At 34.3% G+C, this 24,405-nt stretch overlaps 1 protein-coding gene across 2 annotated transcripts; it reads right to left on the bottom strand.

The window, feature by feature from the left end:
• Positions 1–357: 357 nt before the first annotated feature.
• On the bottom strand, positions 358–18,533 carry LOC110719510 (DNA-directed RNA polymerase IV subunit 1-like). 2 transcript variants are annotated; one of them, XM_021898464.1, is made up of 20 exons: positions 18,338–18,533; positions 18,086–18,151; positions 16,244–16,369; positions 15,396–15,516; positions 15,084–15,208; positions 14,405–14,470; positions 14,111–14,302; positions 13,722–13,877; positions 13,520–13,615; positions 11,514–13,415; positions 11,019–11,188; positions 10,846–10,912; positions 10,652–10,755; positions 8,131–8,276; positions 6,919–7,181; positions 6,645–6,818; positions 4,715–4,852; positions 3,033–3,289; positions 1,593–1,704; positions 358–900 (listed from the first exon to the last, which is right to left on the bottom strand). In XM_021898464.1, exons 3-20 carry the CDS (start codon positions 16,340–16,342, stop codon positions 721–723), a joined length of 4,368 nt encoding a protein of 1,455 aa, XP_021754156.1. In that variant the 5' UTR covers positions 16,343–16,369; positions 18,086–18,151; positions 18,338–18,533; the 3' UTR covers positions 358–720. The 2 variants fall into 2 exon arrangements, with proteins under 2 accessions (XP_021754156.1, XP_021754155.1); XM_021898463.1 differs by having other exon boundaries at positions 721–900; positions 18,284–18,533.
• Positions 18,534–24,405: the final 5,872 nt, after the last annotated feature.

Raw genomic sequence — 24,405 nt, 5'->3', positions numbered from 1 at the left:
TAGTTATTAATAACTACCACAAATTATCTACGAGACTACAGGTACATCATTCTATATTAGAGCAACTCCAATGGTTAGGAAAATGGACTAGCTTGCAAATATTAAAAATTTTAAGCTAGTAGCAGCTATACCATTGTTGCACATCTTGTTGATTAGCTTGGTAAATATTTATTAGATAAAAATTATTATTAATTTAAAAATAAATTAACTTACAACTAGCTTAACCATTGGAGCAACAAATAGCTGGAATTATTGTAGCTTGAGAAGATGATGTGGCAACCATTGTAGTTGCTCTAATAATACTACTAGTAATTGTATTGAGCTAGATGAACTTAGGGTAAGATAATAACTTAGTAATGAAAAGGGTGAAAGGAAAATGTTTGCATTGTGAAATACAGTTTTACAGATTACATGAAGAAACTAATAATAATAGCTTTCCCAGCTTCTCTTTGCTGCTTCCACTAAGATCTTTCTTGCCTTTACAAATCGAGGCAAAAAAGATGAAGTAGAAGCAGCAAAAAGAAGCGTAGAGGAAAGAACTAAGCTACCATATTTTACAGACAAAACAACACAACACAATGCATCATGTGGTTCCTACTTCAACATGTGGTTTTCTGCTTAACAATTTTTATCAGATACTACAATCTTGCAAAAAAAAATGCACTATAGAGTTCATAAGCTTTGCGGGTAAAAGGGCAGAGGATATGATCCGGTCAGACTTCAGACCTTCTGTGTGGTGCCATTTTTGGCCCATCTGGTCTGATAGAGTTTTGCTCTACTAGGAGCAATAATCTCCAGCGCACCAAAAACGCACTTTTTGTATGAGAAATCTTCAAAAGTTCCATCATCCCTCTCCAAAACGAAGCAACGGCTGTCTTTATACTCAGCATGATGACCAACCTGTAACCACACAGCTCTCAAGGGTCAGAATAAGTTGTTCATCTTCTTCTTTTCATAATTGTCAAGAGCACTTCTTTTTATTCATTTTTACTCACAACAAACAAGACGCATAAGTTAATGCAAACCGTTTTCATCATGTTCCACAAGATAGGAAAAGAGATGTACAGCATATTTGTTGTCGGTAATATTTCCTTTTACAGTCCAAAATTATGTATCACACAAAGTACAATCATAAAACTATTGATATTGTTTTGTTTCTAACCTCCCATAAACATTCTTCCATCCCCTCTTCATACATATGACAATCATTACATTTATCTTTTACTACCTCCATCTATAAAAACAAGCCAAATTTCTATTTCAAGCCATCCAAATATATAAGCCACTTTATATATTTAGTAAGTCAAATTTTCCCATATTTCCCTTAAAGATAATCATAACTAAAAGTTCCAAAGACAGATATTGGTACCGTGCTTCAAGGCATTAGCATTAGCATTAGCATTACAGGTGCTTCAAAAGAAACCCAAGAGCCAGTACATGATTCAAATATGACAGAAAACCAGAATAACCAAATACTGGGGACAATTATGCAGAGATAAAATGCCCAACATGCTACAGTAGATAAGGGATTCAACAAGTTAAAAGGAACAGTACATCTTATAATGGGAAAAGAAGGGCAAAGAAGGGCTTGCCTTAATATCTACAGCTCCACTCCCAATCTTCTCCTCTCGGTGTGGGTGGAATTTTAAAGCCATCAACAACATTGCCTTGTCAATGTCACTCAACTTATCATCGATTTCATACCTGGATCAAAATCAAGGAACATGAGAATATGATATGTGGGTATAATTCATATAGTGCCCGCCCAAGAATCTGTGGCAACACCAATCACCACAAAGATGAAAAAAATTCCGGCACAACCTATAGAAATCATACAGAAGGCTATAGTATTCGCACCATGCAAAATAGTCATATAACTCATACTTCGTATCAGTTCACTTAAGTGGTTTTTTTAGCACATATTGCAAGATTAAAGATTGGTTGTTCATATTGCTTAGCCTGTGCAATGCAGACTTTTAAGAACGAGTTGTAGACAGCTCAATAAGCTCATAAAGATTTCCGCAGTAATTTCAGTAATAGACATTAATAAAGTGTAAGCGTGTCTGTATACTGTACTACCATGTCATAGTATGCTATCCAATTTCAGGTATAGGCCCAAGCAGGAAGTAAAAAGGGTTGCCTACTGTATGATGTCTAAAGCTTATTAAGTGTACAGGCATTTAGACAAATTTTCCTGGATATACTGAATATACTATATGCTTCTAAGTGAAATTCTTGTAGTTGATTTCATGAATTAAAGAGAAAAATGTAGGAATATAGTCTTTAATTTGAAGTTGAAATCCATTCATCACTAATGCTCCTTTAAAATGGAATAATTATGGACCAAATATTTCTTATCATATTCTTACTTTCTTAAGTTAATCAAACCTTCAAAATAAATCAAAATGGACAAATAGTACCAACTTTGGGCTTTGTATTCTCATGAAGATACACAGACACGCAGTGGTCTTTCACTCCTCAAAGTAGTCTCCCAAATAGCCAAATGAAATTAAGTGTCGGATTATGTAGGATTATTATAGAATACAACTATATGTGGATTTATTTTCAGATATTCCAAAGTCTTAACTAATGTAAGAACACTGTCAAAAATTCAGTCTGTTTATGTTAATTGTTTTTTTTCTCTGGATTTAAAAATTCATACAGGGGCAAGAAATTATGTTGCGTTGCATTTGACCTCTTGCCATGGAACTACAAAATAAGTTTGTCATTAACACCTCACTAGTATGGTTCGTGATAGGAGTAAACAGAAAACAACTATTTCAAATGGATGCAAAAATAAGCCACTAAGTAATACTCCCTCCTTGGTTCAGTGGATGAAAAGGTATTAGTCGGATGATTGTTGATGAGAGAGTATACTAGGACCGAATACTCATTAAGGAAATGGATCATTCTTTTAGGGACACCCAAAATAGGAAAATGGAGCATACATATAGGGAGAGGGGTAACTAATAGACAGAAAGGTCAGAAACAGAATATTAAAAGTTGTAACAAAATACAGGACATCCACTTACTTGTACAATATCCTCTTCCATATCCGACCAAGCTTCCAAATATCATCCACAGAGAAATGCTTCTGTAAGAATTTCTTTGGAATCGCCGCATTGAAAACTTTTGCATTTGACCATTTATTAACATGGTGAGCACCAAGTTTTTCAGATACAATCGTCTGATCATTAGGGGGCAAATTGATTTTAGTTTCACTATCATGAGAACTTGTGTGGCTTGCCAGCAGGTTATAGATATCCACAGGCTTCTGGATTTCATGCCCCTGATAATAAAGACAACAGATAAGGTTAAGCATGAGAGACAGCAACAGTAATAAAACTAATAATATCAGGCAACAATGAAAGCATAAACATCCAGCAGAATCCTCTAGGCTTTAGGGTCTGGGAAGCCATTATGTAAAACCGATTATCCCGGGCAAACAAAGAAAACAGAGAGCATTATATATTTATAAAAGATAAAGCATGAGCAAAAGCAGCCAATGAGATTGAAAGTTTGAAACAGTAGTTGCAGTGAGAATGGACTCGCATTATAAAACAAAGGACTCTCTCCATTTAATACATAAGGCATCGCAGTGTTATAAAACCGACATCTGACCATTAACTTCCTTCATATACAATGAGAAGCATTATAAAATGTATGCTGTTGAAGTAATAAGGAAAATTTAAAAACTATGACTCAATGCATATTTTAAAAAAATTAATGATAAAGTTCGATCTTGAAGTGTGTGCGTCATGCTTAGAGTATGAAATGGAGGGAGTAGATGATAGATTAAGAAACGCACAAATGACTGCATAGCTGAATATTTCGAGTAAATTAAGAAAAAAAAAAAAAAAAAAAAAAAAAAGAAAGTAAACAAATGGGAGTAATTAAGTATAATCATCAAATATCATTAAAAATAACTATCCTTAACCAATAGCTCCCCCTGAATATTTAATCTTTTAATTTAACAATTGTAATCTAGGAGGTAAGTTTACCAAAAGAATTGAAAATAAGGACCTTCACTTTCAATATATTTTATGCAAAATACTCCATCCAAAATGAAATACTCAATCCAAAATGATGATGATATTTTCTAATATTAGCAGTCTCAAAAAATGAAGTTATTCGCAAGAAAGTGGGTGTCGCAAGAATTGCAGACAAACCAAGGGAAAATCGCATGCGTTGGTTTGGGCATGTAAGACGGAGACCCCAGGTACGAAGAGTGGGATCATGTAGAGGTTGAACGAAGTAGAGGGAGACAGAAAATAACTTGGTTGGAAGGAGTTAGGAAGGATATGAAGCATATGGATTTGCATGAGAATGAGGTATTTGATCGTAAGGGATGCAGGAGGAAGATTTTTGTGGATGACTATACGAAATAAACACTTTTGGTTCATGTAGCCGACCCCACTTATGGGATTAAGGCTTTGATTGATTGATTGAGCAGTTTCAAAAAATTAATTAGAAGTTACAAAGGAAAAATTGAAACTGCATTGAAATTATGCACGTCAAGATAACCGCAAGAAAAGATGTCTAGGAAATTAAGTTTCCCGATCCCAAAGTATATCCAACATTTTGGAATGGAGTATAATTAGCTGATTGATTTCAGCGAATATTCCATTTGCAGGTGCCGTAATTGGTCCTCATATCTAATCTATTTATAATGAAATACTTGATTACTTTAGGAGAGAAGCTGGGAAAGGATTACCTTGCCAGAATACATAAAATCAAACTGTGCACCAGTTCCCAGACATGGCCTCTTCCCCCAAGCCAAAGCATCTATGCTTCCTAGTAGCCCATCAGCAGTCCCCTTCTTAGCAGCCTTTATGAAGTTAGGTCCAGCATTCTGCAAAAGTTTTTTGGGTTATAAAGCTTTTGGGTTAAAAACAAACAATAAAGATACAAATAAAGGTAAGAGCAAGATGATACAGTAATACATGTGAATGGAGCAGAAAACCATATTTAGTTATAATTAAAGGCTTCAAACCTATGCCAAGTAGTGTTAACAGCATAGGTATCAAATGGCTAAGTGTGAGATCTAAAACAGATATATATATATATATATATATATATATATATATATATATATATATATATATATATATATATATATATATATATATATATATATATATATATATATATATCAGGAACACTAAACAACTTCTACTTAGAACTGAGTGACAAGGAATGAACAAACACATTTTTTAAGGTTTATTTTAAACCGCTTCAAAAAGGTCCAACAATGGTATCACAATATAGTCTCTTGATGAATTTGCAAACACATTTTACACCCCAGCATATCTAATCTATTTATTTATCAAACTCTCACATCTAGATTGGCATTTGGTAGTTACATACTTATGACATGCCACCCCTTCACCGTCAAAAAAGAAAGATAATTTACCATTTGGGACAGCAGCATAACTACCTTAATCCAAAAATTAGACTGGTATTCAAGTGTAATAATCTTCTACTATAATAATCTCCAAAAGTTTTCTGTCTCAACTTCAAAATACTTGACAAGCCATCTCAGCTAATATGGGACATTCAGTATACCAAATCATATTAGAGTCTAAAGGATCTATAAATACCAAGATGGGTTTTAGGAAAAAAAAAAAAAAATATATATATATATATATATATATATATATATATATATATAATAAAGCAACGTAAACGATGATAATAGAACGGTAAAACCACTAAATAAAGCCAAAGCTTGATTATGTGATTGTCATATCGAGGGGTGAGCAAAAAATCAGGGTACCCAGAATAGGACCGGAACCTGTTCAGAACCGCAACAAGAGGTTCCGGTTTCGGGTAGTGTAATGGAGAACTTGTTGCAACAGGTTTCGGTTGAGGTTCTCAATTTTTCGGAACCAGGGTACCCTGTAACCCGATAAAAGTATCAATTTATCCCAAATCATACATCAATTCAAGCCCAATTTTTATTAAAATAAAATAAAAATAGTAATTTGCTGAACAACTATTTTTGGTTTGTACATTTAAGACCATCTAAATTTTTTTAAAATTAATTTGCAAAAAAGTAAGAAGTAGATTAAAATACAGTGTTCCTGAGGTTCCGGCTCAGTTCTCATTTTCTAGGAACTTGTTCAACAGATACAGGTTCCAATTCTCATTTGAAGGAAACTGTTGCAACAGGTTCCGGTTTCGGTTCCGATGTACACTGTTTTGCTCACCCCTAGTCATATCATCATAATGCACAAAGAGATCTTTCACTTTTCATCTCATTTTACTTCTCTCAAAGATAACCACCCTTACAATCAACAAGGTAATTAAGAAAATTTCGCTGTAAAAGGAATTAAGGATTCAATAATGAAATCTGCAGGTCAAAGGTTTACTATTTGAAGACAGTTAATTTTTAGGACATAAAATAGACATGTAAAGAATATGGAAGCAATTAAGCAGAAGTATTTTTAGTTTTTTTTTTTTTTTTTCAAGGCCCCGGGATTTGTCAGGTTTTCTATTAGCAGGAAATGATATTTCTCTATAAAGCCTCAGCTTTGTTTTCCTGTTACATCATAAGATTTAAGGTGACAAGCTCAAGCAATAAGAATACACAATTATGTATTTACCAAGGAACATACAAAAATGAATAGCATAGATGTACTCACATTAAAGCATGCCAACATAAATGGTGACGAAACAGATACAAGAGCTTTCTGCCGAGCAACCCCTTTTGGACTCAACCCTACAAATTCTCCTGTCACAGACAGACAATCTGCCAGTAGAATTAAGTGCTCTGGAAGAATAGTTTTGCCTGTATCGGTAGCAGCACTCCTCAAATTCTGCAGATTAAAAGATCTATATCAGTAAATAATTTATAAAAGTTTCATTTATTAACATGAAAAAAGCCAGTATATGTTCTAAAAATAAATGAGAGAGAACCTCAAGGAAGCATCGCCAGGCAACATCAATTCCAAAAGCTGAATTTATCTCACTCAGGTCATCAGGATAACTGCGTGTCCAATCTATCAAATTCATGATTGGAAGACAATTGTTCATTAGTCTACTCCACATATTTTTGCTTTTGCAATTTGCTGACAGAGAGACACTTAGATATAGTTCACCACCAGGTGACTTTTTCTGAATCCTTGATTCCACCGGATGATCATGCCATAAAATCTCCACCTTATCAACCTCAGCAAATCCTGAAGAGCATGAATAAGCTAAAGAACTTGGGTAGAGGATGTAAATAAACATGGTTGGGCATAGAAGATAAATTTGTTCCACAAAAAAAAAGATGAGATACAGAGCATAGTTCTCAACAATGTGGTAAATAAATAGCTTTTCGCACATCTTATCGTTCAACAAACCTAAATGTGAAAAGCTATTTATTTACCACATTGTCCGAAAAGCTATTTATTTACCACATGTATATCCATGAGTTCCAACTAGAGAATATCCAGTGTTCTGGAAGAATAACATGATTTATACTTCCGTTTATTTTAGTTGTACCATGTTCAATTTTTGCACAATTCACATCTTCCACTTTGATCATCTTTGTCTCAATATGTATTTTCAAATTATCAGCTAATAGATAATTAAAGTTATTAGTGGTCAAAGCTGAGCATTTGCAGACATGTTAAAAGTCAATATACTACAGCTAAAAATATATAGAGGAAGTAAATGCTAAGTTATTGCAGGCTAACATGATGGAATGCCTTGGAGGTGATGAAGACTAAGAATTTTTTTACTATGAATATGGTGAAAGTTCTTCATCTAGCACAATAAGATTACCAATGAATACCAAATTTATATCAATAATCTATTCACTATTTTCAGAAAGTTTGCAATGTTAATGCAAGGAAGAATATTCAGGAAAATCCACCATTGTATGTTACAGATTATATATAGATCTTTTAAGTGCTAAAATATAACTGAAATAGTAATATCTGACGACAGAATATTTCCTACAACATAGTTTCCCAGATTGAAATATCTAATATGATACTTATTTTTTACTTAGTGGGAAAGGTGTTAGATGAAAGTTCTGATTGAGGTATCTCAACCTACTGGTTTTTTAAAGTATTCGGAAACATATAAAGAAGTAAAGCTTCCATAAAGATTAAACAGGAAATATTTCTTGTAGATAAGAACCTTTTACTACAGATCCCAGAAGACTTGGTATTACCACCTCTCGAACTGAATATAAATCTGCATGTGATTTCCTTGGACTTTCAGTTATGGTGGCAGTAATGCATACAATGGTAGTATCATTCCCAGCATCAGAACGACAACCATTCCTGGAATTTCATTGGTGAAGTCAATATGGATATAAAATTGTAAATCTCTGTAGTATACAATATCATGAAGCCTAGCAATATTGAAGAAGAGATAAATCATGCAGCAAATAAAATGATACTACACAGTTGATACTGGCCCATATGAAGTACACTAGCTACCACACAGCCAATGCCGCATCTTCAAACCTTTTCTTTTAGGGGGCGATAAATTCAAAAATGTACTCCCTCTATTTATTATGTTCTACTATGTTACAATAGATATGCAATATAAGAAAATATTGAAAAGTTGAGTTGGTGTAAGATAAATTAGGATAAAATAAGAGGGAGAAGGTAAAAAGGTAGGTGGGTAAAAGAAAAAGGTGAATTAAATAAAAGTGAGTGTAGAAAGGTGTAATTATTGTAGAGTAAAAGGGGAAAGATGGAAAAGAGAGTAGACTTATATAGAACTAGCCCTTTAGAGCACTCACTCATGGGCAAAAAAATGCCCATGAGGAAAATTGATTGGAAAAAATACATATATAGTCCCCCACTCAACAAGAACTCAAGTGTTTACACATGAGCAAAAACGATTTCCCCACGAAGTGAGGAAAATGGAAAATGAACAATGTTTTGGTGTGGGGCCCACATTTGGGTGCAAATATTTTGGTTGCTTGTACCAAACCAAAATGACCTGTTTTGATGATGACCTTGCAGAACGGAGCGTCAAAACACACACACACAGACATATATACGGCATATATTTGCTAAGAGCTAACAGGGCGTGTCAGCGTGACCAATTACGCCACGCCACGTGTTCCGATCAGCCACACTACTCAATCAAATTAGTAAAATATTTTGAATTTTACTATCATTTACCAAAAAGTAAAAAAACAAATGGAAGCAACTCCTCAAGGCTCAAGCTAATCAAGGAAGCAATTGTCAAGCTCAACTAACATCACCATCTCACATTTGGTCAAAAGCTGAAGCACTTTGAAATTACAGGAGATGAAAGATTAAGTTTGACATGCTTGAGGCCTTGAAGTCAAGGTATCACCAACTCCTAATGAAGAGGCGTTCAAGGAGAAGTTACTTATGAAACTATATGGTGATAATTAAGGTCTAAATTTTCATAAGTTTTGTAGGTTATGTTTTTATCTAATGTATGTTTTATTATGTAATTCATGTATGGTTTGTTCGGTAATTTATGTCTTGTTATAAGAGTCTAATTTTATTTTACTTTTGTGAAATACATAATTATAATTTGATTAACGGAAAAAAACAGTGTAGTTGGAAAAATAAATTAACTAAATAATAAGTGTGAATTTATTAAGTAACTGAATTGTAATAATTACATTAAATAGTGCAAGTAAACATAATAAAGTTTTAGTCATAATGCTTAAATATTTTTAATTAATTTTTAACAATTAAATAAATAGATTAAGAAAATTTTTGTAGAAGTGAGAAAATATAATGGGGAATGGTGAAAAGAAAAGAAAGAGCAGTAAGGATTTTCTGTTTTTTTTTTCTTTTTTTTTTTTTTACCTATAAGTGGAGTGGAATAATGCCCACTAATAACGCCCATGAGGAAAACAAGTAAGCATGAGAACCCATCCTCACTCAGCAAAATAAAAAAAAATAGTGAGCAACATTCTTTTGTACCAAACCATATTTAACTCATGTCTTTAAAAAAAATAAAGTAAAATAAAATAAAATAAAAAACATTCTTAATTTTCAGCATCTAAGAGACACGGAGTATAAAAATACAATGTTAAAATAAAATAAAATTAATAGCGGATCGAGAGAGAAAAAGTAGTGAGAGAAAGTACTGGAAATAGGAGAGAAAAAAGGTGATGGTATAGATAAAGTAATCGTAAAATAAAAAGGAAGTCGAAATTCATTTGGAATATCCCAAAAAGGAGAGCAAGGAGTTACAAAAAATACTATACATAAAAAAAAATTTAAAAAAAAATAAAAATAATTTAAAAAATAGAAAGAAAGAAAGGTATGAAGAGAGTAATTATTTTAGATACACCATCTGAAAGTAATTTATTCAGTTGGCCACTAGCTAAGCTGCCTAATGTCTGACATATACAGGAATAGAAAGGGTATTTCCAAACTCATAAGACGCGCTCATGAAAGGCAGTTCAAGTAGTAAAACTGTTAAAGACTGGTAGAGATAGAGATATGAAGTACAACCACCACCACCCGTCTAATCCCACCAATGACCAAGTTTGGAGAGATCAATATCTATGCATGTATACTACAAACTAGTCTTGTCAGATAGGGAGACCAGAGAGATAAGAAAATGCAGTAAATAAAAAAGGTCAGACACCTTGAAGGGCATTTACAACTTCAACTTTCAAAAAACAATTCAGGTAGAGGCTGCAAAGGCTTACTTGCTCACTAGTTGTACATTAGCAAGGGAGGCAGTTGCTTCACATTTCCTCTTGAGGGCATCAATAATTGAAAAAACTTTCAGCCGCATTTTCTTCAGAATATCCTGGACAAATTGACACAAGAGACATAGTTAGCACTGAAACATGGGATCTGAACAGTATTTTAAATAAATTCTTTCACCATACAGACTTACCTTGCTCACATGGAAATGACAAACCCAAGGGCAAATTTGCATTCGATTATGGTTTTCTGGAGAATAGCTGATAAACCAAACAGACAACCATATAAGGTAAGACAATTGTAAAGAGTGAAACAAGAGTGGTGACCAAGAACCAAACAATGAACACATAGAAAAAGGTAACTTACAGTATCATAACTGTTGAGACAATATCCGAAAACAAGAGTTTTTCAAGATGATTTTTAATTTCTAAGACCCCATATTCAGAACCGTAACGCAACCTTCTGAGCTTTTGTGAGAGAAAAAGTGAAACAGTCCTGCTTCCTTTGGCTTTTCTGGAACCACTCTCCATTACTTTCTGCATAATATGATTGCATCTAAATAAAGTAAGTTCAAGTGAGGAAATTTAAAAAAAAAAAAAAAGAAAAGAAAAACTACGGTCTTATCAGAAACCAGATCACACACTTTGACATCATCCTATCTACATATTTTCAACAAGATACATCATTTCTTTAAATTTAGTGCATTTTAAGTTCCCATCCTTTTTTCTCCATGCAAAGAATAAAATAAACAAAACCAGCAAAAGAGAGTCAAGAGACAGACACATAGCTAATGAGCCCAGACAGAAAAGGTAGATAAAGATAAATGTGCGTTTGACATCAGCAAAAAGAGAAAGAAGGCACCTTAAAGTTTAACAAAGGAGAAGGTTCCAGAACAGTGATGGGTTGGTCTAGTGCACCATATGCAGCTTCAGAAAAGGCAGAAGCTGCCAGTGCACCAACAGCATGGCCGCCAACAGCTTCACATGCATTCATGCTCTCACCAATTGACCCATCATTTCCTTGTGAGGAAGACTCACCTTTTTCAACAGCATAAGAAAATTGAACAAGTTGATTTCCATATGCATTTCTCACGGTGCCATCATAGGCCAATTGTATATCACGCATGAAAAATGAAAGCTTTCGCATTAAGGTACCAGGGACACTAGCATGATCACTAAATGTACTATCTCGACATGTTACAGAATGAATAAAGCATTCAAGAGGGTTCAAGCCTGTGACAAATGAACCTTCCACCACAGCAGTAGGAATGAAATTTTTGTTGCATTCAAAATATTCTTCAAAGTTTGAATTTCTTTCTTTCAGCTCATTCCAAGCAGAACACGAAAGCTTGTGAGGGAGCCTGAAAGTCAATGGTACAAGTGAATGTTGTAAACCAAGACACATACTCTGCTGAACTAATTTTGACAGATTCCCTTTGCTTCCAGATTTCATCATGGCCAACAAAGCATTGTCATTAGCAGCATATTGATAAGCTATATTCTGAATATCTTGGTAGACATATTTGAAGGCACTGGCAGAAGCTCGACTTAGACCAGCAGACTTCTGTTTTTCACAGCATAGTTTATCAGCCTCAAGTGACATAGCAATTTGGTTTTCTTCTTCATCACCAAGAAGGTATTTTATGGAAGATTTAACCAACAACTGTGTCACATGACAATTCTTTTCTGCTTCCTGAAGACCACAAGAGATTTCATCAACCAAATTCTTACGCAGGTGTCCATCAGAACACAGATAAAGGTCCAGTAGAGAGACACTGAAGCCCCTTGATGACAAATATTCACAAAAAACACTTTGAGCTGCATCAAGATAGTCCAGAAATTTCCCACCACGATGATTGATAAGACTTTCGAAAAAGTTTCCATCTGCATCCCCACGAAACCAAGATGATCCAGTAGGAGATGAGATTAACTCTCCTTTAGTAATTTGAACACCATTTGAAGGAGATGCATAATCAAATTCAGGTGGCAATAGCATGCTGAATATTTGCTTCCCAGTCCAAAAATCAGAATTTGCAGGAGGTGAAAGCAATTTTAGGGGACAAAGCATCTCCAGATTCTGCACTTGAGGTTTGGACAGAACAACATCCTCAGCCGTGAGCAAATACGCAGCAGTCATGCTATCATGTGCCAGTGAGAGCAAATTTCTTCCATTCTGTTCATTTCTTAACTGTTTGTCAAGGCCCACGAGCTCCCTTAACTCCACTCTAGCTTCCATTGACTGAGGGACATAGCCATGCAGGCAATCACCATCGAAATCTCCTTGCAAAGGAGAACAGCACAAAGGATTTATAGAGACAACAGAATTTATCGGGAGAATTTTAACATGCAAAGCAAGCATTGAATGTTGATGAACTGAAGGGGGCCTATTTATTAGCATAATATCACCATCATTCAAAGGCCTATATATAAGGTCTCCAAATTGGAAGTCCTCCATTTCTCGAACAGAAACCAATTCACCTTTTCTGCGAACATAGACCTCTCCCTTCTCAAGAAGCCTCAAATTGCAGCTGGCAGTCAACTTCTCCCAGTTCAAAGAATTCAAATGATCCGATATTTGCAGCCTTTCTGCGATATAACAAGGGATGCCAATCTCACAGAGTTTCAAATAAGGATCACCAGTGACAACAGAGCGAATTATGTGATCACTTCTCTTTGTAAGAACTACTTCCTTCATCCATTTAGAAGCTGATGTGTTTAACACATCTACATTATCAGAATCATTGTTTGACTTTTCAAGGCGTAACTGCAGAAATAAATAACCAAAATGGTGCTTTAAGAATTGGAATAAAGGAACGTGTCAGAAATAAAGAGAGGTATACATTGAGGAGTTCATGATAGGTTTCCTGCCTTTGAAAGTTTCAAGCAATCCAGGACACGAGACGCCAACTCATTGGCAGCACCCCTGAAATCAACCAGTTTCCTGAAAGCCCTAGTTCGGTCATCCTTAAAATGAAGCAGACAAATATATGAATAAAGACAAGGATAAAGGAAGAAATTTCACATAGATAATGATAAATAATCATAGAGAGTTAAAAGAAAAATCACCCACAAAAATTAATTTCTGCCCAGTAGAAAATGGATGAATAAGTTCAGTGACACGATGACAATTGGGCGTCACTGCAAAGCAATTAAGGAAAAGCGCATCTTTTCTTGAAACGAATTCTTTTATGAAGCTTGGGTCAACATCTTTTAGTAAATGGTAGACCTGCAAACGGAAAAATAAAAGAAGCTTAATTCTACATAAGCACATGCATCAGTATACAAAGCATATGATAACCAAAATCACACAAAAAGCACAAAACAGATTCTAGAAGTCTGAGATTTTGTAGAGGGCATTTAGTTATCCATCTTGAGTTTATAGTTAAAAAACATGCCTTTAAGGTTCAGCAAATTAAGCCACACGAGAAATGAAGACCTAATTAAGAAGATGGTTTATACCTGTGCAGGTGACAACACTCTTTTATTATTGTTATTGTTCACACTTTCTTCCACTTGAACATCTTTAGGAATAAAATCCCAAAAATTTTCAAGCTGGTATTTGTTTTGTGGTCTCTCAGTAAGTTCTACGGTAATTGCCGTCTTCCTAAACAAGTCATTGGTGGAAACTCTAAATCTGATAGATGGTCTTCCCTGCATATAGGAATTACATATTACATTAAATAAAATGATAGAGATGAATTGGAAAAGATTTGGAATTGAGTGTTGTTTAAATACTAATTGAGAGAAACTTACTACTGCACAATATTTACAAGGATTACAAACCCTTGCCGAATCATGCTTAGCCCCTGTTTTTGCACCCTGATGACTCAGAAAACAAGAAAAGAATGTCATGAACATCAGTTCATCAAAACAAAGACTCTTCAGTAGAGAAATATATCACTAAAATTCCAAGCCTCAAAGAGAATCCCCCTTCCATCACCTCAAGGGCATGGAAATAAAGAACTGTTACCCCCCCCCCCTCTTTCTTGTCCCCACAGAGTACATCACAAAGGTGACTAAAACCTCTTTCCATAAAAAATAAAAATAAAATAAAAAAAGTAATGAAAATGAATACATGATCATATAAATACGTCCATGAGAAAAATACTAGGTTTGGTCCCTTCGATTCAGAATTCAGGCCTTGCTAAGAGCCAAAGCCTTAATCAAAAGAGGTAGTTGGTGCTTTTTCTGTTGTAATAGTTAGGTAACAAGTTGGTTGATTTTAATTTAAATGGTGTCATGTTGTTAGAATGTATCCTAGGATGGTTATCAAGTATCCACAGTAAAGCCAAAAAAATCGTGCAGCGGTTCTTAACTTCCTATATCATGTTGCTTTATAACCATGATTTGCATGCAAACTATACCATAATGGCAGCAATAAATCTGTGAACTGGAATCTATTAGCCAAGTTCTGATAAGGAAGGTATCTAACCTTAGCGCGTCTTTCTCTTCGAAGAGATTTACATCCTGGGCAGATTTTGTTCAAAATTTGTACAACTTCAGCCGTAAAATATGGGTGGATAATTGTGTATGGAAAATGGATAACACCAAAATGACCTGCCATATACTTTGCAATATTAGATGACATTTTGACACTTTAATAAAAGAGTGAACTACAAAACATGACCTGCCATATACTTTGCAATATTAGATTACATTTTGAAACTTTAATAAAAGAGTGAACTACAAAACATGAAAGTAGAATATATCATTCTTAACACTACAAATATATGTTACGCCTTACCTTCGCACTGTTTATTGCTTCTTGCACCACAGGTGGCACACTGGGAAGTTGGATTTGGAAATCCCAACTTTGGATCAGTCACTCCGGCAGGAGTTTCAATAGTTAACATAGATATATTCTCCTGAAACACAAAAATTTACGTAATATAACAAAAGGCCAAATAGGTGATCTCGGAATAACTACATGTCATCATAGAATCATATGTACACTTGTACAGTGTACACACAAAGAACTACTTGTACATAATTAAAATAGTAATACAAGAATAAACTATAGCTCTAGGAAAGAACGTAAGATCACACTTTCCAAACAACAGCAAGTTGCCAAGCATATTCAACTATAGAAGTCCACCACAAACTTCAGACGATGTGGCATAACCAGAAAAGAGTGAGCACCTTCTCATTCAGAATAGTAATGCTTCTTAATGAGATTACTTCTGGACTTCCTTCAATTCCTTATGTTCAAGTTTTACCTCTTTAAATAATGCTGGCAATGTTTGGAAACAAAGATGCTATGTAGATTTACGTTATTTGACAAAAGCATCTAACTACGCCCTATATCAAGTAACTGCTTTGTGCTGGAAGAGCAGATAGTAGATTAGGTAATAAAGAGGGGATAGAACAAAAACAGAAAAATAAAAAACTCCAGCCTGAGAAAAAAAATTCCGAAAGAATGCTAAAGTGAGTGAGAATCATACTAATCTCATTATAAAGTATAATTCTAGGGCCAAATGTGTTATCATAGAAAACTGTCATGGAGGTCTACTGCAGATTAACAAACTAACATATTTGCATATCTAGGAACAAGATAAATAGTTGAGGAGAAAGGCGAAACTGAAATAAACTTACTGCATAGTTTTCAGTCAGCACATTAAAGTGGACTCCTGATAGAATCCCAACAGGCACTTGATTCACAATACTGACATCATCGTCCATGGAACTCAGCATTCAGACACAGCCAATATGACTTTATGACTGAAGGGGGCAAATAATTGCAAAAAAAATATCAGATTCATTACTGATAAACACTTTACGAGCAGTCAAATGATAGATTGCATAAATTAACCAACCCTCACAAAAAATCAACATAGGATTCCCAAAACAAGAATCTTAATTCAAAGACCTAATAAAGATGGCCGAAACTCTAATATCAATTAAGATAACAGAGATTGATACCGAAATATTGCACTGAGGATTACAAACATAGGTATATAAATTTAAAGGAACATTTTCATCAAAAGATGACTACAATTCAATTCCTAGAGACAGATTAAAGAAGAGATCTTGTGAACAGCCCAAGGCTTACAAACAGCTTTAAGTACATTCCAATTCTTACACACCATTGTCAGGAGTCATTAGCAGAATTTTCAGTAGCATTTATAGATCAAATTTTTTTAAGTGTGACTTTATCTGTTATACCAACTCAAGTGCAGGAGAGAAAAATCTTGTGAGGTCAAGCAATGGAGTCAGAATAGCAACAATTGCAACAGATGTTTGGAGAACGTAATAAAAATAATCTTTTGTTGGGATTTCATCATTCCAGTGACCTCTTTGGAGGGAACTAGCATAACATATGTAAAATATAATTGCTAGAGCACACAAGTGAAGGATTAAAGGAAGCTGAATGGCAGTGACTGGCTCTACAAGCCCCAAACTAATGTACTCTGAGCGCAAATGACCCCACTTACACCACATTTAAACCTGATTTCGAAATACTGTTGAAAAATGGATTAATTTACAAAATAACGGTTTACAAAAGTAACGTAGACAACTAACTTCGCCTTCCAGAAAACCAGTATGTCAAGTAGGTTTGAAACCTTATATTGCCTAGTTGGCAACAGACTCTCCCCTTCAACATGTTAAAACACGAGCTAGTACTGGCAAAACATGTTGATCACTGCGATCATAGAGATAGAGTAATAACATCATCGTACTCGTTGTAGAGATTTAATTCCTTGTGAACAAACCAAGTGTACCCCATCAGCATTGATGATGTTTTACACCAGCTGTAAGACATGAAAACCCGACAGAGGATGTAGCAAACACTTCCCCCTCCTCCCAACCCTCCACCTTCCCCCAAATGAGTCTCGAGGGTGAAAACTTACAATCAATGTCTACACTTACACCTAAATGACACCAGGGACCAGGGTCTACATTGTCATACCAAATACCTTCCTCCCAACCTTAGGGAAAGAGGCAGAAACTCTTACTCCTCAAGAAATCGCCGTAAGTGATAAGATCACGAATGCAACAGCAATTGATCCCCGAAAAAATGATCTCCACAGTCATGACTTGAATCTCTAGTTACAACTTACAAACCCTATAAGAGTATAAGAAATCCAAAGGCATCATAGAAAACTAGGAAACAATGTCAACAAAAATCACTATATATCTCAATCAAACCATACCATATACTTCAAATTCAGCAATAGATCAAAAGATTAACTTAGCTCATACAAAGCATGCAATCAGTCAATTTTAATAAAATTAAAATATTAAAAAATACCCCATTAAACTAAATTTAAAAGTTTACCTACCCACATTGCCCAATTCATCCTTCCTAACCCCTAAATCATCCAAACACATGCAAAGGAAACGATCATCACAACAACCCCAGATAACAAAACTAAAAACAATCAAAACCCAAAAAAAACTATTAAATTTTTTATTAAAAAAAAAATCAAACATCACCTGAATTTAGTTAATGGGTTATGAGAAAACAACCAAAATTCTTCTGACCCACCACAGAAAATCAACCTGAAAACAGAAAAAACCCAAAACCCAATCAAATTCAGCAACTTACAATGCAGCGTTCACAATCAAAACACACCAAAAATCAACATGATTATCAAAACCCAAAAACAAAACCCATTGAAAAAATAATCATACTTTCTGTGGGGGTTGTCTAAGGAGAAAGTTTTACAGAAGAATAAAACCACTTACCCACAAACCAATTATATATGAAGCAGAGTAACAAAAAAAAAGAGGAAAGAGAGAGAATCAAAAACAATGGAATTCAGGACAAAAGTTGTAAGGGCCCCCCAATGAATGGGAGGAATTAAAGGGCTAAAAAAATCCAAATTGAAAATTGAGAAATTCTGTTTAAGAAAAGCTGGGAAAAGTAGAAGAAAAAGAGAGTTTTTATGGGGGTTTAAGCCTGAAAAAAAATAAAATCTATACGTAAATAATTAATTGATTTATTTTTAAGGGAAGAATAATAATTAATAGTGTTGCCAAAATAATTATTGTATAAAAAATGGAAATAAATAATATAATTAAAAGAGAGCGCCGCCGGTTACTTGCAAAAGTGACCAGAGTCGCGCCGAGTTCAAGACGGAGGACTCGTGAGAAAGGAGTTGCCACAATTTTGTTGTGATTGCTGCCTTTTTCTATTTCTTCCCTCCTTTCTCTCTCTTTTAGTCTCTCACTCTCTCTCCTCTTGGTTATTTAGTTTAATACGCGTTAGAGTGATGTAGATGGGAATTGATTATACTGACTATAGATTACCTTTAAGCTATTCCGTAGTTTTATGTAAATATGGATTACTATGTTACAAGTAATTGATGTTACTCTTTTTTCCCTTTATTTTATGCCTCAATTTTCTTTTATTTTGTCTTGTTGTAACTTTAAACATATGGGACCACACATTTACTCTCACAACTGCTCCATTAATCCCACCATTAGATTTTTGGTGTACGGGGATACGAGAAATTAGGTTAATATGGTGTATAGTTGTAATACATACTTTGTATTGCGTATAAGAGCTATGTACTTTTGGTATATTAATCTTAATTCATAATTTAGAAGTACCGAGTATTTCTTAATTTAGGGAATGTGTAAGATCGGACAAACTTGAGAGTGCGAGTATAGTATATAGATTTGGAAATTTGATGATGGGCAGTAAATATTTATCGTAGTTGTATAATTAGTACTCAATTATGTAAAACTTCGTAGATTTTCTTATCAATGTGGTTTTCTTCTAGATTGGGAATATGAAGCGTAATAAATGGAGTAACTGTTATAAAATAAGGAGAAACATGAGAGAGATTGAGAGAGAATCGATTAGTGTATTTCTATTCCATATGACTGAGGTATATATATATAAATATATATATATATATACAATATAATTAGGGTTTGATTGGATAAGAATATAAACCTTAGATCTATTTAGAATATTTTGGAATGATACAAGGAGTATAATGGGCATCCACACAATCACTACTAGAAAACAGGTCATTTCTGACGGAAAAATTCCGTCGGAAACACCCTGGTTTTTCCGACGGAAATTCCGTCGGAACAGGTTGTCGTAAACATCTTTGTAGGAAAAAACGGTGTTTTCCGACAGAATTCTAATGGAATTTTCTCATCGAAAGAGGTGTTCCGGCCACCGGAAAATCCGTCGAAAAATTCCGACGGAATTCAAATCCGCCAGAAACTTCCGACGGAATTTCCGTCGGAATCTGCTACAAAAAAAAAAAAACGCCCTGCCACCTCCGGCACCACCACCCACACCCAGACCCCCTCTCCCCACCCAGACCAGACCCCCCCTCGTAACATCAACCACCACCACCTTGTAACATCAACCACCACCACCGTAAACCACCACCGTAAACCCACCACCGTTACCCACCACCTTAACCCACCAGACCCCACTTCACCACCAACCAAAACCCTCTAACCCAAACCATAACCCACCACGCTTAACCACACCCAGAACCCCCCCACCCAGACCACCACCCACGCCCAGACCCCCCCTCCCCACCCAGACCAGACCCCCCTCCCAGACCAGACCCCCCACCCCACCCACCCACCCACCCTGACCAAAACTAACAAAATCGAAAAAAAAAACCTAAATCGAAAATTAACAAAAACCAAATCGAAAATTAACAAAAACCAAATCAAAAATTACAAAAAAAATCCATAACACCCAAATCGTACAATAAATTCAGAGATCCGAAAAAAAAATACACAAAAAAATTGAAATCAAACAAAATAAATATATATACAATTGTATTCTAAAATTAATAAAAAAAATTACAATGCGTCGTCGTTGTTGATTGTCGTTGCTGCTGGTGTCGTTGCGGTAGTAGGTGGTGTTGTCGTTGTTGCTGCTGGTCTTGTGGTGGTCGAAGAGGACGAAGAGGAGATGGAGCGTGAGATGAAAACAGAATACAAAGAAGGAGAAGGAAGGAGAAGAAAGGAGAAGGAAGGAGAAGAAAGGAGAACGAAAATAAAGGAGAAAGAGAAAGGAAAGAAAAGGAGATGGAGTGTGAGATGAAAACAGAAGAGGAAATAGAAGAGAGAGAAAGAGAAGAGGAAAGAGGAGAAGAGAGAGAGAGAAATGAGGGAAGAGTGGCGGACAGAAGAAGATGAGAGGAAAGAGAAATTTATTAGGGTTTTTATGGTTTTTAGGTTTGGTTTTTTTTTTGTTATTTAATTATATTCCGACGGAATTTTTCGTCGGAAAATCCCGTCGAAACATTAAGTTTCCGACGGAATATTCCGTCGAAAAGCCCATAAATTCCGACGGAATTTTATTCCGTAGGAAATCCGTCGTAAATTTCCTACGGAATTTACAACGGAAAAACATGTCTGGCGGAACTGGTCCGTCGTAAATCGACCTATTTCTAGTAATGAATATTTCATAACACTCCCCCTTTGATGTCCATTATCGAAAATTGTGCCTCGTTAAAATCTTAATAAAACCCTGTGGGATGAAAACCTAATTAAGGAAAAAGAGTACAACATTCTTCGTAATATACTCCAGATGTTACCTCATTAAAAATCTTACCAGGAAAACTTAATGTGGGACAAAACCATTGTCAAGGGAAAAAGAGTGCAGCGTGCATTTTCTCCCCCTAATGAATACATAACGTAAAATCTTCTAATACAATAAATCCGACGTGATATGGTTCGTTGGATAATTTCTCCCATGTAGCAGGATACCATTTCTTGATAATTGATCCTTTCAAATCGAACTTCTTAGAATCTTCACATGAACTTATTGAGGCGTCTTCATTTCTTCGTACTTGTGGAAATAATACAAGTGTTTACCATTATTTCATTCGATAGTTTTGTTTCGAAATTGTCATAACAATTAGATGTATGCCTTCTTCTAGAGGTCATATATACTACAAAATGATGATATATAATTGATCACATTATCCAAACACAATTTCATGGCAACACTTGATATCATCATATATATTTCATTTTTCAATATCATATGAATTAAGAAATTAAACTAATTACATATTTTGCTCATGGCTCTTCTGGACCATAAGAATATTATTCTCACTCAATGGTCTCTCAACGTTATTCTTTAATTAAACATTTCATGTTTTATATGAGAGTTCGCCAATGAATACAAAGACTTGTTGAATCCACATACTTAAACTTCAAGTTGAGATATCGATGATGTAGTCATATTGACTTTTCAGGAGTTTGATAATAATTGCAATATTCAAGATATAAAATATGTAGGGCTGGGTATTTATATACATCGTATATAAGTTCTTCAGGAATTCTTCTTATATGATTCATAACATGCTATTATTAAATCGACGTCATCAATAATTTCATCACTAGTGTAAGCCCATTGGAACATAAATATTTCTTTGTAATTTCCCATCAATGTTGTAAATACGCCTTACTATACTTTGGACAAACATTCACACATACCACAGTTATCATATAGAAACTAGCTAGTGCATGCAATATGATGAAATATTGAACAAAATATACAATGAGTAATGCGTGAAACAACTTCCTAAACATGCAATAAGTAATACGTTAACCTATGACTCACGCATGCAAATTGATATAAGACTCAAATTAATACAAGACACTGTACAATGTGGATTTAAAAATCCATATTTCATTGGACTTCTGGTCCATGATAAACTTTTGATGATTAATGGACATATATTTTAGATCCCCTATTCGCTAGTCCATTCTATCATGCATATGCATATTATTCATCGGTTCCATTGTGTACCGGTATCATAAAATTATTTTAATGTACATTTCGCATGTTATTTTATAATGATATCTGAAATACATTTTGAATTGGTACCATTATGACTTTCTCATATCATAGGCCATCTATTATAGTTCAGATATTTATACTTCTATTTGGGGTATTTCTCACATTATGGTATTAATATACTATCATTACACTTAAAAAGCATCAACTGCACTATCTTCCCATATATCACATATTTATATTGGAACCGATTATACAATCTACACTTCAGGTGTAATGATTCAAAGAAATATTGGCAAGATTTAATTTAATGTATACACATAATATCATTATCACTATGACCAAAATGTATCTCTCTATGCCTCTAGATGGGTCATAACGGTATAGAAATCAAATTATAGATGTACAACATATCTCGATACAAAAGTTGGCATGTAACTTTACAAAGTATCATTATAGGGATCAACTAATATTAATTTTTATAATTTTGCCAACTTACTCTTCTTCTCCCCCCTAAATTGGTAAAATATCACAAATATTGGGGCAATTGTTCACCAACTTAGAATATAATTTCATGTGCAAAAATTTCATCTCGTAGGATAATCATATTCAACAAATTTATCTCGTCTAGAGAATAATGAAATTTTGTTCTCTTCTGGAGATCAATATTAATAGGGGGTCATGAATTGTGCAGTTGTCTATTTTCTTATTCTATTTCTTATGTGCTGACTTAAAATAGCCTCAATCAAAAGATTAATCACTTGTATATAAAGCCACTATATGGTGACTTTCTAATTCTCCAAATACTTTAATAATGAGTTTCTAGTTAGTCAAAATCTCTACACACAAGTTGTTTTAGTGAGCTTTTGGTCACTTATTACTTGTTCACATGCAAAATTGTTCAAAACTAGTATATAATTTCTTAAAATATCTTCAAAACAAACTATTAAAATCACAATCCAAATGTAGCTCAATCTCAATGTTATGTCTTGTCATTCAATTCATTTCATATTTCTAACATGAGAGAGCGTCAGCACTTTATATTTCATATCAAATGAAACTTCGAGTTTCCAAAACGGGTAATTATTAAATCTCGATGGCCTAATTTAATTATCACATCCAATCACTTTTCTAAATTCAAATTCTGGTCAGTTTTCCAGCACTAGTGATCACTTTATTAAACATATTTTATACATGGCCATGAAAGTGATGTGATATTAGAACACAACCATGTGTTTCTTTATACAATTGGCAAGACAAACATCTAATACTTGATCTAATAATAACTCATGCTTTATTGAAACACTTTGAATATAATCTTGATACATGCTAATCTTGTTGGACATTTTATACTCTTATGGAGTAATTTATATAATCATGGAACATATGAAATTTACTAAAAGTGATTTATTGTAGAAATGTAATGGAATTTATCACTTCCTCAAATTTGTCATTGTTAATAGTGTCACCTTTCCTTTTCGAAGATACTTAATTATCATTAAAACTTATTGAACTATCACGCTTCAGGCGTCCTATAGGTTTATCAGTAATTGATGTTGTCCTTCTGGGACATCAATTTTAATTGGAGCATTTACAACTATTATATGATCAATGACATTTATTTATATCCATCTTCAGGATGGTGTCATTTCAAAAATATTTAGTTAACATGTGGTCACTTCTATTAAATAAATCATTGATATTTAAGTTAATGTATGTGCCAAACTGACCATCAATATATTTTATTATTTATGTGCAAGGATTACATAAAATAATGGAATTAATACAATCTCCCCCTAATCTTTGCTTATGGGGTATGAAATGAATCCAACAACCTTTCAATATCTTTCACCTTTTAAGGCATAAATTCTTTTAGCAATGCATGTATCAAGCATAATAAAATTATTCTTATAAACTCTTACTCATAATTCTTGCCCAATTATATTAATCTCTTATAAGTATGGATATAATAAATATTTCTAAGTTTTCCACTATGTCATCTATCCCTTGCTCAAATATATAT

Source organism: Chenopodium quinoa, unplaced genomic scaffold (genome assembly GCF_001683475.1).
Source record: "Chenopodium quinoa cultivar QQ74 unplaced genomic scaffold, ASM168347v1, whole genome shotgun sequence".
In the NCBI taxonomy this organism is placed as follows: domain Eukaryota; kingdom Viridiplantae; phylum Streptophyta; class Magnoliopsida; order Caryophyllales; family Amaranthaceae; genus Chenopodium; species Chenopodium quinoa.
The sequence above is the reverse complement of the archived record's forward strand: the minus strand, read 5'-3'. Positions and strand labels throughout refer to the sequence as shown.